We start from the raw sequence: 15,796 nt of genomic DNA, 5'->3' as shown, positions 1-15,796 counted from the left end.
GGTAGGACAAATAGGATTTAGGTTGTATCTACTAGAAATATTGAATACAAGTCTAAAGAAGGTTATAATTTCATTGTATAGGTCACTGGTTAGGCCACATGTGGAGTATTGTGTTCAGTCTTGGGTTCCTTAACTTAGAAAAGACATGGAATTGTTGGAAAGGCTTCAGAGTAGGGCTATTAGAATGGTGCCTGGAATGGAGGGGTTGTCATACGAGGAGAGGTTAAGATCTCTAAAATTGTTTTCTCTTGAAAAAAGAATAGTTAAAGGGAATCTGATTGAAGTATTTAAGATTGTTAAGGGAACTGATAGTGTTGGTGTATCTTTTTTTTTCATACTTAATGAGAATAGTAGGAATAGATGACTCAAATATAAATTTTGGCAAGGTAGGAGTCATTTTCAGCTAAGACAGTTTTATTTTTTTAACAGGGTGGTTGGCATTTGGAATGGGTTGCCTTCAGATGTTGTGGAGGCAGTAAATTTCAGTGAGATTAAGAGAAAGCTTGATAACTATATGAATGATAATGGCTGCCTTTAAGATTTGTTTAAATATATTTATTTAATAGTTTTTAGTTTAGTTTAGAGGATGGGACAGCCGAGATGGAACAATAGGTCCCTTGTTGTCCCAAAACATTGTGTTCTGTTAAAAACTCCAGATTCTACGAAAGTACTTGTTTTTTAATGAAATATATCTGTGAAACGTACAACAAATATACCCTTTTAATAATGCTGTTACATTGCTCGTAAAAATGAAAGCGCTTTACAACTAAATAATGTGTATGAAATACGTTAGGCTTAGTTAATTTCATGTAAGACTAAATATTAGTCATTGGCCAGCTGTTGAACTTTATACGACTAACCTTTTCGGTTTTCATTGTTTTATCTAGTCTTGTTCGTGCAAGCCCGAGCAATATCGAACCACATAAGACACGGCTTTGTTTCATCTCAGGAAGCTGGTAATGGTAATAAAAAGTTAATCCTCGTCAAATTTTAACGGACTAAAACAAAACACCGCTACAACCAGGTTTGAACAAAAAAAAACAGTTTATTAAACTATAATAACAACAGAAATCCAAAATATAACTTTCAAACAATTGAAACACAAGTTTTATCACTTACAAAGAAAATAGTTAGTAAATACGTGCCTGGCGAGTACTTGATACAAACTTCAATAAACTATACAAAATAAATATCAATGTTATTAATTTCAACAAATAAATGAATTAAAAAAAAAAACAGAAACAAAAACCTAATTAGGAAAATACACAATATTAAACCACTTCTTACGAAGAACAATCGAGCAACAATCAGAAATAACTCGTTCTAACTGTATCTCGTGAACTAACTCGTTTAAGTTTGTTTGTTTGTTTTTGAATTTTTGCTATACGAGGGCTATCTGCGCTAGCCGTCTCTAATTTAGCAGTGTAAGACGAAGGCAGCTAGCTAGTCATCACCACCCACCGCCAACTCCTGGGCTACTCATTTACCAACGAATACTGGGATTGACCGTCATATTATAACGCCCCCACGGCTGAAGGGCGAGCATGTTTGGTGTGACGGGGATTCGAACCCACGACCCGCAGATTCCGAGTCGAGCTCCCTAACCACCTAGCCATGCCGGGCCAACTCGTTTAAGATCACTTAATGGTTATATTTATTGGTTAGACCACGATATTACATCTCATGTGACTAGCTAATTTACATAATCTTTAAAGCATTAATAAATGTACGTCACCGCTAAGGGAAGCTTGTGTCAGTTTCATAATACAAATATACTCAAATTCAACGTTCTGTAGCTAGAATGTGAGTTAGCGTTTTAACATAACTAAAAATTTATGGATGAACTAAACGATAGAAGAAAAAATAAATGAACGGTAAACAAAAACCATAACAAACTAAAAGAAGTAGAATTCGCTATCTCACAAACTTAATTGTTACTCTGCGTGTGATACCCTTTAACTTTTCTTCAAACAGACTTTTATAAACTTTGCAACTGTATCGAGATTTTTGCACAAACAAAAATAAATATGAAATAAAAGATTAACACTTGTATATATTTTCTTCCTTACTCTAGCCGAGCGATGTCTCCCAGTGGCACAGCGGCAAGTTTGTGGACTGGACTTGTAACGCTAAAAACCGTGTTTCTATACCCGTAGTTGACACAGCACAGATTGGACGTTGTGTAGCTTTGTGCTTAACTACAAACAAACAAACCTAGTGGTCAGAATTAGAACTATATTCAAACAAACTTTTATGACTTTAGCCAGTTGTACGTATGGACACTTTTTTCTATCGTGACACTTTCATGTGGCCGAAAAATCACTGAAAACAATAGGTTTGTTTTCTGTGGAGGAGATAACTTTTGTACCAAATTTTAAAGGATATCGCTAACTGACATTAGAGTTATCACTGTACAAGATTTGCAAAACAGTATACATTAAACAAATTGGATTACTACAGAGGCTACTTTTTTCTCAAGTGTCATATGCTCAGAAACCGTGAATACCAAAGAAAGACCAGAAATATGTCTACGTGTTGAAGTAAGGCTGATTTGTGATACTTAATTTAGGTTTAGCTCAGATTACTCTTGTTTTAAAGCACATGCCAAAAAACAACAACATCCAGCTCCAGCTACACTACACCTAGATGTTTGTTTTAAAGTCCTATACTCTTAAACTTTAAATCTTCGTCTTTTTTAGTGAGAACGCATCCCCACAAAACAAAAATCCTAAAGGAAATGTGAAACAAAATTTTACAATTGGGATTTTAATTGTAATGGAAACCCGATAATAAAATATAATTATGAAGAGCATATCCATTCTTAGCGCCTAAAAATCTGTTTTTACCTCAGAGGTCGAACAATACAGACTTTTTTAAATATTAAATTTGGACACGAAGACATCGAATGTTAAGGGGAAACCCTAAAAATTATATTAAAGTAAAACTTCAAGTCATCAGACGAATCGAAGAAACATCTACCAGTCGTCTGACTGAGGGAAATACAAACTCGGTTGGTGGTCCCCTTGGTTAGTACAGATATGATAACCCACTTAGAGAAGCTTGAAAAGTAGGTTTACTGAAAGTTTGATTTGTTTGAAATAAGCAAGATTGGTCGTTATTTTGTTTTTACATAAGTATCTCTGGTACTTTAGTTGTTTTAAATACAGGTTCGGTTCATGTTAGAGATGTCGTCCTTGAATGCATGCCGACACCAAGTGGCTTGGCGGTCAGCTTTGATAGCTTATAGCGTTAAAAATCGGGGTTAGGTACTCGCGATATGTACAGCGCAGATAACCCATCGTGTGCCTGTGCTCCTAAAAACTAACAGTGGCTTGGCAGCAACATATTACGCTAAAAATCTGGTTTCGATACCCGAACTGGGCACAACGCAGCTAGCCCATTGTATACCTGTGCGCTTTAAAAAAATCTAATAAATAAAGATCAACTGATGTATGTCATGATTATACCTGTGGTGCGGTTCCGAGTTGATGACATCAATAAGTTTTACAAATACATATATGTCACCCAAGGTTGTATAGATAAGAAAAGGATAAAATATCTGTGTGGAACGTTATGCTAATCAACATCAGTTTAGCGGATGTGTTGTGAAATCGGCATGCACCGAAATGTCAACATGTAAACACTTTTTTTAGAAGTTGTCTAGACGATGATAACACCAAAAGGTAGATTACAAAACGGAAAAGAATTGGAGAAGAACGAGAAAAGAAATACGGTATAGGAAAGTTCTCTGATAATGTATATTATTTCTTTTAAGCATGTTGAACTTGGCAACCAACGTCCGTAAAAAAAGCAACACGAGAAGAATAGGTTGGAAGCCTTTACACTCCACAAAGCTAGGTCTAGGATTCTTACTACAGTCATATAAATAAACAGCCGGAATACTTTGCTCTTTTACGCGTTTAACATAACTGAATTATTACGTTAACGATAATAATTATTCGTGAAAAGTGTGTAAATTAGAAAACTATTTTCTTTTTTTAACTATGACTTTTAGATTCGTAACATTATCTTTTCTAAAACCTTTTTATCCTTAGTTAAATTCTTCACCGTATTTTTTCTAAGCATACTGTAATTTTATATTAATATCAATCTACAATAAATGCATTGTCCAACTTATTTGTAGTAGATATTTTTAGTCGCGGCATAGTGGCTCAGAGAACGGTTCTGAGTTTGTTTGTTTGTTTTTTTAAGTCGGTAGACTTACCAATGTCGTACCGGCGAGCCTTTCTAGATAAATTAATCAATATAATATTGTTTATCTTGACATCTACCAACTAAATTTCACTAGAAAATATACTCATAATACATTTCGAAGTATGACACTCAGCTGGAAGACAGTAAGTGCCAGAGAGATAGAAGCAACATATTCCAATACAATGAATGTTTTAAAGTGATAAAAACAATGAGTCCTTTTGTCGGTTTCTTTGATGCTTTAACTTCTCAAAAACTCTCCATGGTGCTATGAAGCGATTTTTTTAAGCTTTCCAGATAACCTTACACATAAATACAATAATGTACACGTGCTGTACGATTGAACCATGTCAAGGGTATATGTGTTTTTTTTTATAGCTCTGTTATAGGACAAAGGAAATTCAAGTTTAACATATATATACCCGAGAACTTATATCGCAGTGATTATTTTTACAAGAACAAGATGTATTCAGACAACTTTTACTGATAAAATCAGAGACAATACTTTAGATATATTTAAAATGTTTTAATTCGTTTATTTTCTGGAGAGGACATATCTTGGTTATTACGTATTACATGCTCATTACTGTACGTTATCAAATTTTCTAGGAATACACTGACTGGCCACCAGAGGGTGGATCTGGACAATTGAATGAAGGGAACAGAAGTGAAGTCTTAAACTCTTATCAGCAATTCTATCACACGTTCTACGGAACACCGGAAGCAGTGAACGATTTGCAAAGGACATCTGGACCAATAGGACGTGAGAAACTTTTCATTACCCAAAATATTCAACAAAGTAAGTGTTGAATTAGTCTTTTACAGAACTCTTTCTTCACATATTTTTACGTGCAGTTTGTTTACATGTATCATAATTAACGTAAAGAAAAATCGGATTTTTTTTAAGTCGTTCACTTAAAAATGTTTTTTAATTTACTTTTCGTGGAACTACGTCGTAATTTTCACAAATATATCGCTGGAAAGAGTTTTCATCAAATTATTTTTTATGACAAAAGATGCATTGTTCTGCTTACTCTCTGGAGCAGAGCCTATATTGTCCCATTTCCATCGTCTAAAAATGACCGTATCCTGTCTAATCTTATAAGAAAAATACACATGGAAACCGCTTTCCAGTTAGGCTATATCTGTCTCTCTTTTATCAGTTTAAAATCTGGTTATTAAAGACCCTCTCTTCATAGTACTGTCCATATTTAGTCATGTAAATATCTTAACTAGCTAATAGACTAGCTCGATTTTTAGCTTATAATGCTGTGTCTGTTGTTGTGCCTACTATACAATTCATTCATAATTTAGGACGATTATTTTCACTTCTAATACTTAGCCTTATAATTATTATCATTACATCCCCATCCCCTAAATGAATTTTTATGTACAAGTATTTTTATTACTCCTATTAAACAGTTAACATCACATTTACACGTAACCTTGATGTAAATACGTGTGCACGATTCCACAAGCTATTAAAGACCTTTTTACCATGACTATCAGTAACAACTAAGTTGTTTTTGTTATACGTTCCGCACGTTATGCATACACAATAAATTATCTGTAGACTTGTAGTTTTACGCAGCCTTTTCATATGACCCAGTGCGAATGACTTGAGGTTATTTTTTTTTTAATGAAAACGATATCTACTGAGAATTATAAGGCCTTAGTAATATGTGAGGGCCAGATGTGAAACATATTGTATCCTTTACGTATAGAGCTCTTGGCACCCTTTACTTAAATTGTCGTTGTATGCGATGTCACAAGTTTCTAGTCAGAATGTTTCACCACTGAGATCTAATGTTTCTTATATTGATGTCTGACACGAAAGGAGAAAAAGTCTGTTCGTGCTATAAAGAAGTAATAACGTTTTCCTGAAATACCACAAATACGCGTTGGTTCAATGGTGGTAATTGTGCAGCACATGTTGGTGCTGATAACAGTCTGTCTTCCCATTCCTGTCTCATTTGCTTGCGTTATGAGCCTGACATGGTCTGGTGGTTAGAGAACTCGAGTCTAATCCGCGGTCGCAAGTTCTAATTCCGTCACCAAACATGCTCGCCCTTTCAGCTGTAAGGGCGTTATTATGTGACGATCAATCCCACTATTCGTTGGTAGAGAGTAGCCCAAGAGTTGGCAGTGGGTGGTGCTGACTTGCCCCTCTAGTCTATTACTTATAGTCTATCAGGAACGGCTAGCGCACTTAGCCCTCGGGCAACTTTGCGTGAAATGCAATAAACAAACAAACAACTTCTGGCGTTATTAATGTTTCATTAACATCACGGACAGACTATCGAGCACACTTTTAAGACAATTTCAACATCAACCAAAATATTAAAGCATTTTTAACATTCATTATCATTATCATTGAGAACAATGTTATAGAGAGTTTCCTACTAATAGTGACTGAGTCATTAGAGTGATTACATTGCAGGGCAGTAATAGAATTAAACCAAAATGCGCTAAAGTAAGACTGTACTTTAACAACAGAAGTAGAAGTCCAAACGTATAAGAATACATTATTCATTCTTTCCTTCCTATTACAAAAACTCTTTAAAGAAACCACTTCTGTAAGACATAGTGTGCTAAGAAAGAGTTAGTATATGCAGTTGGTATTAAAATACGTTTAAAATATGAATTTATACACTACGGATTTATTACGTAAAACGGGTTCTCGTAGATGAGTGAGTGACTAATAAAACATTTACGTCAGAGTCCTCAAAAAACATGGTGCTTTTGACTGGAGCTGATAATGTAGTTTTAAACAGTTTAAGCTCCAAATTTTAAGTTTGTGTAAATTAAAGTTTTGGGCTCAGTTAAGCATTGCTATAATAAAAGGGTTATTTTACGAAAGAGTTTATTTGTTTGTTATGGATTTCGCGCAAAGCTACACGAGGGCTATCTGTGCTAGCCGTCCCTGATAAAAGGGTTATTTTACGAAAGAGTTTATTTGTTTGTTATGGATTTCGCGCAAAGCTACACGAGGGCTATCTGTGCTAGCCGTCCCTGATAAAAGGGTTATTTTACGAAAGAGTTTATTTGTTTGTTATGGATTTCGCGCAAAGCTACACGAGGACTATGTGCGCTAGCTGTCCCTGATTTAGCACTGTAAGACAGTGTAAGGCAGCTAGTCATCACCACCCACCGCCAACTCTATGGCTACTCTTTTACCAACGAATAGTTGGGTTGACCGTAACATTATAACGCCCATACGGCTGAAAGGGCGAGCATGTTTGGTGGGACGGTGATTCGAACCCGCGACCCTCACATTGTGAGTCGAGTGCCCTAACCACCTGGCCATGCCAGGGCCCATACACAGTGATCTGTACGTTTAACCAAATCCCTAGTTTACAATAACTTCTCATTATAAAACGTAGTTTTACAGTTTGTAATAACATATTAGTACAGCCATATTACTCTTTTCTAGCAAAGCAATTTAATAAACCTACGTAGTATTAATATCTTGGTAATTAAATATTAGGCTTACATTAGCATGATAGTGATGATCCACTTCCACCGATATGTGGCGTATTTTGTACGGCTTCCTGTCAACAAATAACATGTTGTTGTTGTTGTTTTTTTTCCTTTTAAATCCAATCAGTCGTCAAGATCACTGAACTACGTTTTTGCTAGTTTGTTGATTCGGAATTTTCGTGCAAAGCTACACAAGGGCTATCTGCGCATAGCCGTCCTTAATTTTAAGCTAATAGACTAGATGGAAGACAATTAATCAATAGCGCTCACCGCGAAATCCCGTGTTATTCTTGCCTGACGAATAGCGCACCCACAGCTCCAAAGATAAACTACGTTAGTGACGGTTTTATTCGTAACTTTTGTTTCTCACAATGCTGCTGTCTCATCGAAAGACATACGTTGGAACAATTAACTGCTAAAAACGCCTCTGGAAACGACATTTCTTTATTATACAATTAATTAAATGATCTAGGGAAGTGTATAGTTTATCATGTTTCATATAGTAAAGTAATACTGATCTAGGGAAGTGTATAGTTTATCATGTTCATATAGTAAATTAACTACTGATCTAGGGAAGTGTATAGTTTATCATGTTTCATATAGTAAAGTAACTACTGATCTAGGGAAGTGTATAGTTTATCATATTTCATATAGTAAAGTAATTACTGATCTAGGGATGTGTATAGTTTATCATGTTTTATTTACTAAAGTAATTACTCATCTAGGGAACTGTATAGTTTATCATGTTTTATTTACCAAAGTAATTACTCATCTAGGGAAGTGTATAGTTTATCATGTTTTATTTACTAAAGTAATTACTGATCTAGGGAAGTGTATAGTTTATCATGTTTCATATAGTAAAGTAATTACTCATCTAGGGATGTGTATAGTTTATAATGTTTCATATACTAAAGTAATTACTGATCTATGGAAGTGTATAGTTTATCATGTTTTATTTACTAAAGTAATTAGTCATCTAGGGATGTGTATAGTTTATCATGTTTCATATACTAAAGTAATTACTGATCTATGGAAGTGTATAGTTTATCATGTTTCATAAAGTAAAGTAATTACTCATCTAGGGAAGTGTACAGTTTATCATGTTTCATATACTAAAGTAATTACTGACCTAGGGAAGTGTATAGTTTATCATGTTTCATATACTAAAGTAATTACTGACCTAGGGAAGTGTATAGTTTGTCATGTTTCATATACTAAAGTAATTACTGACCTAGGGAAGTGTATAGTTTGTCATGTTTCATTTACTAAAGTAATTACTGATCTGGGGAAAGGAACATCGTAGTTTTGTTGGATTATTTTCTACATTTGTAAAAGCTTTGAAAAGTAAGTTATGGGTCACGTTCAAGGGCACTGGAGAGAATAAAAACACGACTACAGTTCATGTAACAGATTTCTTCGAATAGCTGTTGTGTCTGCTTTCAATTAATTAAAGCCATAATCGGGTTCACTCCAGATGGCCTATCTACACAGTAACGTAATCCTCCAACAACTCTATACGATGAATTCTAGTTTGGTTTTAATTGCTTCGCGAAAGTTGAATCCCCTTTTCTGTCACGTGATGTATCAAAGTAACATGTGGAGATCATGTTTCAATGCCAAAGAACTGGTTACCTCGTAAATATAGCTAAACACTTTATTTTCATCTTTTTTTATGCTAAGCCCAGTACCTCCTACCTTGCTAAAATTAATAAGAACATATTGTACATATATAAAATATTACTACTAATAATTCCTTATTCTGTATAAAAACTCAAACGCCCACAGTACAATAATTTCAACATACATCATAAGCATGGGGATAACTATCACAATAATCGTGATACATATTGCATTTTTTCATATATGAATTTATGTCATTATATCATACTTAATAATTATTTTCTTAACAGCCCCCCCCCCCCGGTGAGTTAGCGGTAACTTTACGTACTTTCAACCTAAGATCCGGAACTAGATTCCCTGCTGTGGACAAAGTGCAGATAGCCCATTGTGTAGCTTTTCATTAAGAAAACAACAACAACAACAACTTTATTTAGTCATGCAGTACTAACATATAATACTTTTTCATTTTTAATCTCTGTTCAATGATCGTACCCAAATTTAAATAGGATTACTTGCAAAATTATACGTTAAATGTTTTTTTTCTAATTCGATTATATGGTAGAATACTGAGAAGGCAATCCCTAAAATATCTACGTTTACTACACCCTGTCCCCTGGTAGGACAGCGGTAAGTCTACAGATTTACAACGCTAAAATCAGAGATTAGATACCCTTCGGTGAACAAATCAGATAGCTCGACTTGGCTTTGCTATACTCCCCCCTCCCCCCATACACACTTACACTACAGCACCCTAAAGATAGTTTACAATAAAACCTGGCGGTAGTTTTCATGCACTTCGCTTGAATTTTCCTTATTCTATCATTTTCACGCACGGCATTTTAAGCTGCGTTTTCTTGCAGGCATTATGTGTTAGACCGATAAATCTTGGCCTATTTTAAAAACAAAATTATGCTGTCAGACAAACAAACTCAATTAGACTTAATTTTATTTAATAAAACTACGTAAAGTAAACAGTAAAGTATAATAATGTTATTTATAATAGCGTACAAAGTCTGAAGCAGTTATGAGCGTTCTGTGTATGACACAGTTTTACCAGTTGAAAGGTGTTTATAGCAGTTTATAAAATGAATCGGAACTAAAGTATTGCAAAGTAAAGTAGATGTAAAGTTGTGATGAAGGCAAACTTAGCTGGATAAACAGAAACGTCTGAATGCCGGTTCACAAAGTGATAAGCATATGTTTTTCAACGAACTGCGCATGCGTAATTTAGATCTAAACAAGTAGAGAATGCCCATAGCAACTGTATTTAGTATAATATTCATTTTCCAGGTAATAACACGTGAGTTAAGTGTTTTTTCTGTGAAATGCTTTGCAAATAAAAAAATAATGACATTGTGCCATCGTGTAGCATACTGTTGCATTAAAAAGTTTGATTAAGCAAAAAACAAGTAAGGTGATTCCGAATGAAAAAGCTAACATGCAATCCGAACTCCTCGGACAGAAGCTTTTCTAATGATATGAGATTTGTAGCTTCAGAACGATAAATTTGCAAGACAGTTCCGGACAGAATATATATATATATATATACACACACACACAGGATAAGCTTAAAATATTCAGTATGTATATCAAAAATATTGTACTGTTGAACTTATGTTTTTAATACTGTAAGGTTTTATTATTATAAAGTATCACCGTGAATTATGAAATGTTTAGTCAGCAAAGATCGTCTGCAACTAGAGAAGATAGGATAGCCAAAGGGCTTATAATGCTAAATATCAGGTTTCGATACCCGTGCTGAGGACAGACAGTACAGATAGCCCATTGAGTAGCATGGTGCTTAATAAGATACAAAACGTTATTAGCCCATACAGAAAAGTTTTGTTTTTGTTACTGGTAAGCACATAGCTACACGATGGGCTATCTGTGCTCTGCCCACCACGGGTGCAGAAAAGTTTAACAAGAAGTTGGAATATGAATTGAGCTAAGAAACGCGTTATTTTTTCGCGAGTTATATACGTGTACCGAATGCAAAGATAGTTTATGAACGTTTCTTACTTACCTGCTTAATCTGTATCTACTGATCAAATCTCGCAACCCAATTTCTAGATTTTCAAGTAAAGGAAACTTTTGACCAAGTGATTCTGTGAAATACACCTAAACGTATTCTGTTTATGTCACTGTGTTTATCTTTCTGTTGTTGTTATCTTTTAAGGTGTCTTTTTCTCCCATAAGTGTAGGTGTTCCCCCAAGCCAGTCCCTTAAAATAGAAACATACAAGTATTTAAATCACCTATAGCTCACTAACCCTACGGAGCGGCGAGTTTAAAGGTGCCTTTCAGGGATTGGTGTGTTTGCCAATTTTTTGCTGTATTTTCCTTCTGATCTACGGAACTTGTTAAGTTAATAGTTTATTTCGTAATTTTCAGATTGACAGTCCGAGCACGCTTACCCCTAGACCACAGTCGGTCCGTTAACTTAATAGAATAATCATCTTATTTGTTAAGGTTGATAATGTCGCCCATCGTTTCTTCAATAAAGTGTGGTACGGTTTTGCAAATAAATCTATATACAGATAATGTTACACATGTGGCTAAATCACGTGAATACTAATTTTGTTAACGAATCGAAACGAAACATTATATTATATTATACACATGTGGCTAAATCACGTGAATATTAATTTTGTTAACGGAATCGAAACGATACATTATATTATATTATTGATATATATATGTCCACACATATTGCATATATCTAGCTATCTGGCAAGTTCATGGTTAATTGTGAAAGTCACATGGATTACATGTAATGTCATTGTATACATTAACATCTATTCTACTTTGTTTATTTTTTTACATTCAAAGGCTACCATGTAAGTACTTCCTCCGTAAAGAAAGACGATATTACAAGTTATGCGTTGAAAAATTTAGCATGCTTGTAAAATGACTTTGTGACCACGATACTTATTCACGTGGTTAAATGCATAATACAAATTTAGTTCTGAAAGTCAATTCAAAGAGTAACTGAAGAGTTTTTCGATGTAAGAAACGTGATAATCAGGAGATAATTTGGAAAATACGGCACGAAGGATTGTTTTATTTTGAATGAAAATTACGGCGACTTTCATATTTACGCTCTAACAGAGTTATTATAAGAAAAAAAACAATGTTATTATATTCTCGTAAAATTTTGGTTGTGTATTAAAGTGTTTCAAAGATGTAGGTACAAGAAATGTTCATTCGAGAAAATAATGACAGAAAAAAATAGGAAAATATTGTTATTATTATTATTACTAGACATTAAGGAAATAAAAACACGTATGGAAGTGGTACACAAAACATGCCAAACCACTTCGAAAACCAACGATAGATTGCTTGTAAAATGATTCACACGCTTGGATTTGATGTCGAATTAGTAGTCGACTTTTCAACATTGAAGGAAGTACAACAGACCCATACGAATTAAGGTTCAAGGTTTTCGTTTCTGAGCCACCAGTTGTTTGGTGTAATGATAATTCGATGCGTAATGTTCATTTTTTTTTTTTTTCCACTACTTGGTATGGATGAGGTCACGCGACATAGTTCTATGTGGGTTTCGTTGAAACCCTGGTTTGCCTGTAGACTTTCCTTGATGGGTTGCAGGAAGTGGTCTCTAGAGGGTTGGGTCTCGTTAACTTCCACCATCACCGACTGCATTATCTACTGATGTACTCTAAAGATAACCTACAATGGATAAACTTAGACAACACGCACTTCAAATTTTATTTTCGGCACAAAAATTAAGAGACGCAATTCATTGAAAAAATTTTTCTCTTCTTAATTAAATATAATTTGTAAATAGATTTTTTTACTCAAATCTTACAACCTAAAAATCATTTTACTGATTTAAAAGAGTCGGACTTGTTTATTTGTTGTTTTTTTATAAAAAAAGCGTATGATTAGGACAACCTAGGTCACGTGGTTAGGGCGCTAGACTCGCAATCTGAGGGTCGCGGGTTCGAATCCCTGTCCCACCAAACATGCTCGCCCTTTCAGCCGTGGGGGCGTTATAGTGTGACGGTCAATCCTACTATTCGTTGGTAAAAGAGTAGCCCAAGAGTTGGCGGTGGGTGGTGATGAGTAGGTGCCTTCCCTCTAGTCTTACCCTGCTAAATTAGGGACGGCTAGCGCAGATAGCCCTCGTGTAGTTTTGCGCTAAATTCGAAACAAACAAATAGGACAACCTAAACTTGTGTGTAGCATCGACATTTGTCACTGGTGTGAACATGGAGATACTTTACTTTGAACAAGTCATGCAGAAAATGAATATTTTTTTTTATGGCTTATTTCAGAATTTCGCGCAAAACTACGCAATGTTATCTGCGCACAGATTTTCTTGATTCTAACTGATAGACTAGAAGGAAGGTAGCTTGTCAATAGAGCCAACCCCCAATTCTAGGACTACTCTTTTCTGACCGACTAGAGAGATTTGTCCGTCACTCTTATAACATACCATGGCCCCAAAGTGAAAGTGCGGCAACGAACTGCGAACCACGAATCCACTGATTAACAGTCCAGGTAAATTAATCGTTAGGTCACACCCGGCCTACGTATTTGTAAAGAACCTAAAACTCTAATATCTATAACTTAGTTTACAAGTACATCATCACCACGGCTGCCTCCCTTGGTTGAAAATTCATCGTGAGTAATTGAACTGATTTCGTCGGTATCACACTTTCCTAAACCTTAACTAAATTTTACATGAAATTTGTCGGTTGTTTGTTTTAGCACAAAGCAACACAATAGGCTATTTGCACTCTCTTCATCATATGGAATCGAACCCCGGATTTTAGAATTGTAAGTCCCTAAACTTACCATGGGATGACGTTTTACATGAAATAAGAATCCGTTTGAGTAATTTTTAATACAAATAACATGGAAATTTATAAATCACAGAATTTCCCCCAGAAAGTTTTGTCTATCGAACTACCTATTGTATACTTTGAAAGAAAAGACATGATCCCCTCCCTCACCAGGAAGCACAACACTTACAAGTGCGGTCAGAAGGGATATAATTTTGCTTTATGCAGAGAATATATAAATTATATTGACCTTATCGTCGATTCATACTCAACTTGTACCTGGCAAGTAGCTAAACTTTATACCTAATAAACTTGCCAGTTTCGTAACTGGGGGACTAAACTTCCGGTATATGAGAGTTTTCAGTTTGGCTGACATCTATGTAGAATGTACCACCCGGAAATGTTGCTTGCAAACGCAGTGGAAACTTGTTTTGATGTTATCCAACATGAATAAATGGGCAAGTCAGGCCACAACTTTTCTGAAAGCTAACATCATCACTACCGATCTTGTTTATTGACGAAGAGAAAATATAAGTTGTAGTTAAAAATAAAAAAAATTCTCTCATAATTCTCTCAATACATTTAGTAAATATATATATTTGTTATTTATCTTAACATGTTAAATGATTGAAATGTTATTAAATCCTCTAGCAACATTATTAAGCAATAGTTTCAGAACAGTTTAAAAATATATCTATTGGGCTAGTAGGTGAAACATTTTTTTTATAGTGCATTGATCCCATCGTTAATGCTTCAATATTCGCCTGTGTATGTGGTACACGTCGTGTGCATTGCCTGCGTGAGAACCTCGTGCTCGCTATGAGAAACATAGTACAACGTGATCTCGCGCATGTACCAAAGTTAGAAAATAAGAGGGAATGTTTCTTATAAACAACAATATAAAAATATGGCATTCTTTTAGGGGGAGTATAGTTAAATACATTGGATAACTTACTATGAACTTCTTAAGAACTCATAAAAAGTTCTTCCTCAGTGAGTGATTTATATGTGTGTAAAAAACAATTATGGAATAACCTTGCTTACTTGTTGAGTGATTTATATGTGTGTGTGTAATAAACCCATTTTGTTGAGTGATTTATATGTGTGTAAAAAACAATTATGGAATAACCTTGCTTACTTGTTGAGTGATTTATATGTGTGTGTGTGTGTGTGTGTGTGTGTAATAAACCCATTCTTGTTGAGTGATTTATATGTGTGTGTGTAATAAACCCATTCTTGTTGAGTGATTTACATGTGTGTATGTGTAATAAACCCATTCTTGTTGAGTGATTTATATGTGTGTATGTGTAATAAACCCATTCTTGTTGAGTGATTTATATGTGTGTATGTGTGTGTAATAAACCCATTCTTGTTGAGTGATTTATATGTGTGTGTGTGTGTGTATAACAAACCCACTCTTGTTGAGTAATTTATATGTGTGTATGTGTAATAAACCCATTCTTGTTGAGTAATTTATATGTGTGTGTATGTGTAATAAACCCATTCTTGTTGAGTGATTTATATGTGTGTGTGTGTATAATAAACCCACTCTTGTTGAGTAATTTATATATGTGTGTGTATAATAAACCCATTCTTGTTGAGTGATTTATATGTGTGTGTGTGCATGTGTAATAAACCCATTCTTGTTGAGTGATTTATATGTGTGTGTGTGTAATAAAC

The 15,796-nt window shown here is 34.7% G+C and overlaps 1 protein-coding gene across 1 annotated transcript in view; it reads left to right on the top strand.

Moving 5' to 3' along the window:
* The window catches only part of LOC106465534, a 59,489-nt gene that overhangs the window by 27,351 nt on the left and 16,342 nt on the right, over positions 1-15,796 (top strand). Inside the window, exon 2 of the mRNA XM_013925758.2 lies at positions 4,822-5,011. Coding sequence (XP_013781212.2) covers positions 4,822-5,011 — 190 coding nt within the window. The remainder of the gene's footprint in view (positions 1-4,821; positions 5,012-15,796) is intronic.

This window comes from Limulus polyphemus, unplaced genomic scaffold (genome assembly GCF_000517525.1).
Source record: "Limulus polyphemus unplaced genomic scaffold, Limulus_polyphemus-2.1.2 Scaffold1973, whole genome shotgun sequence".
In the NCBI taxonomy this organism is placed as follows: Eukaryota; Metazoa; Arthropoda; class Merostomata; order Xiphosura; family Limulidae; genus Limulus; species Limulus polyphemus.
This window is presented reverse-complemented; position numbering and strand designations above follow the sequence as displayed.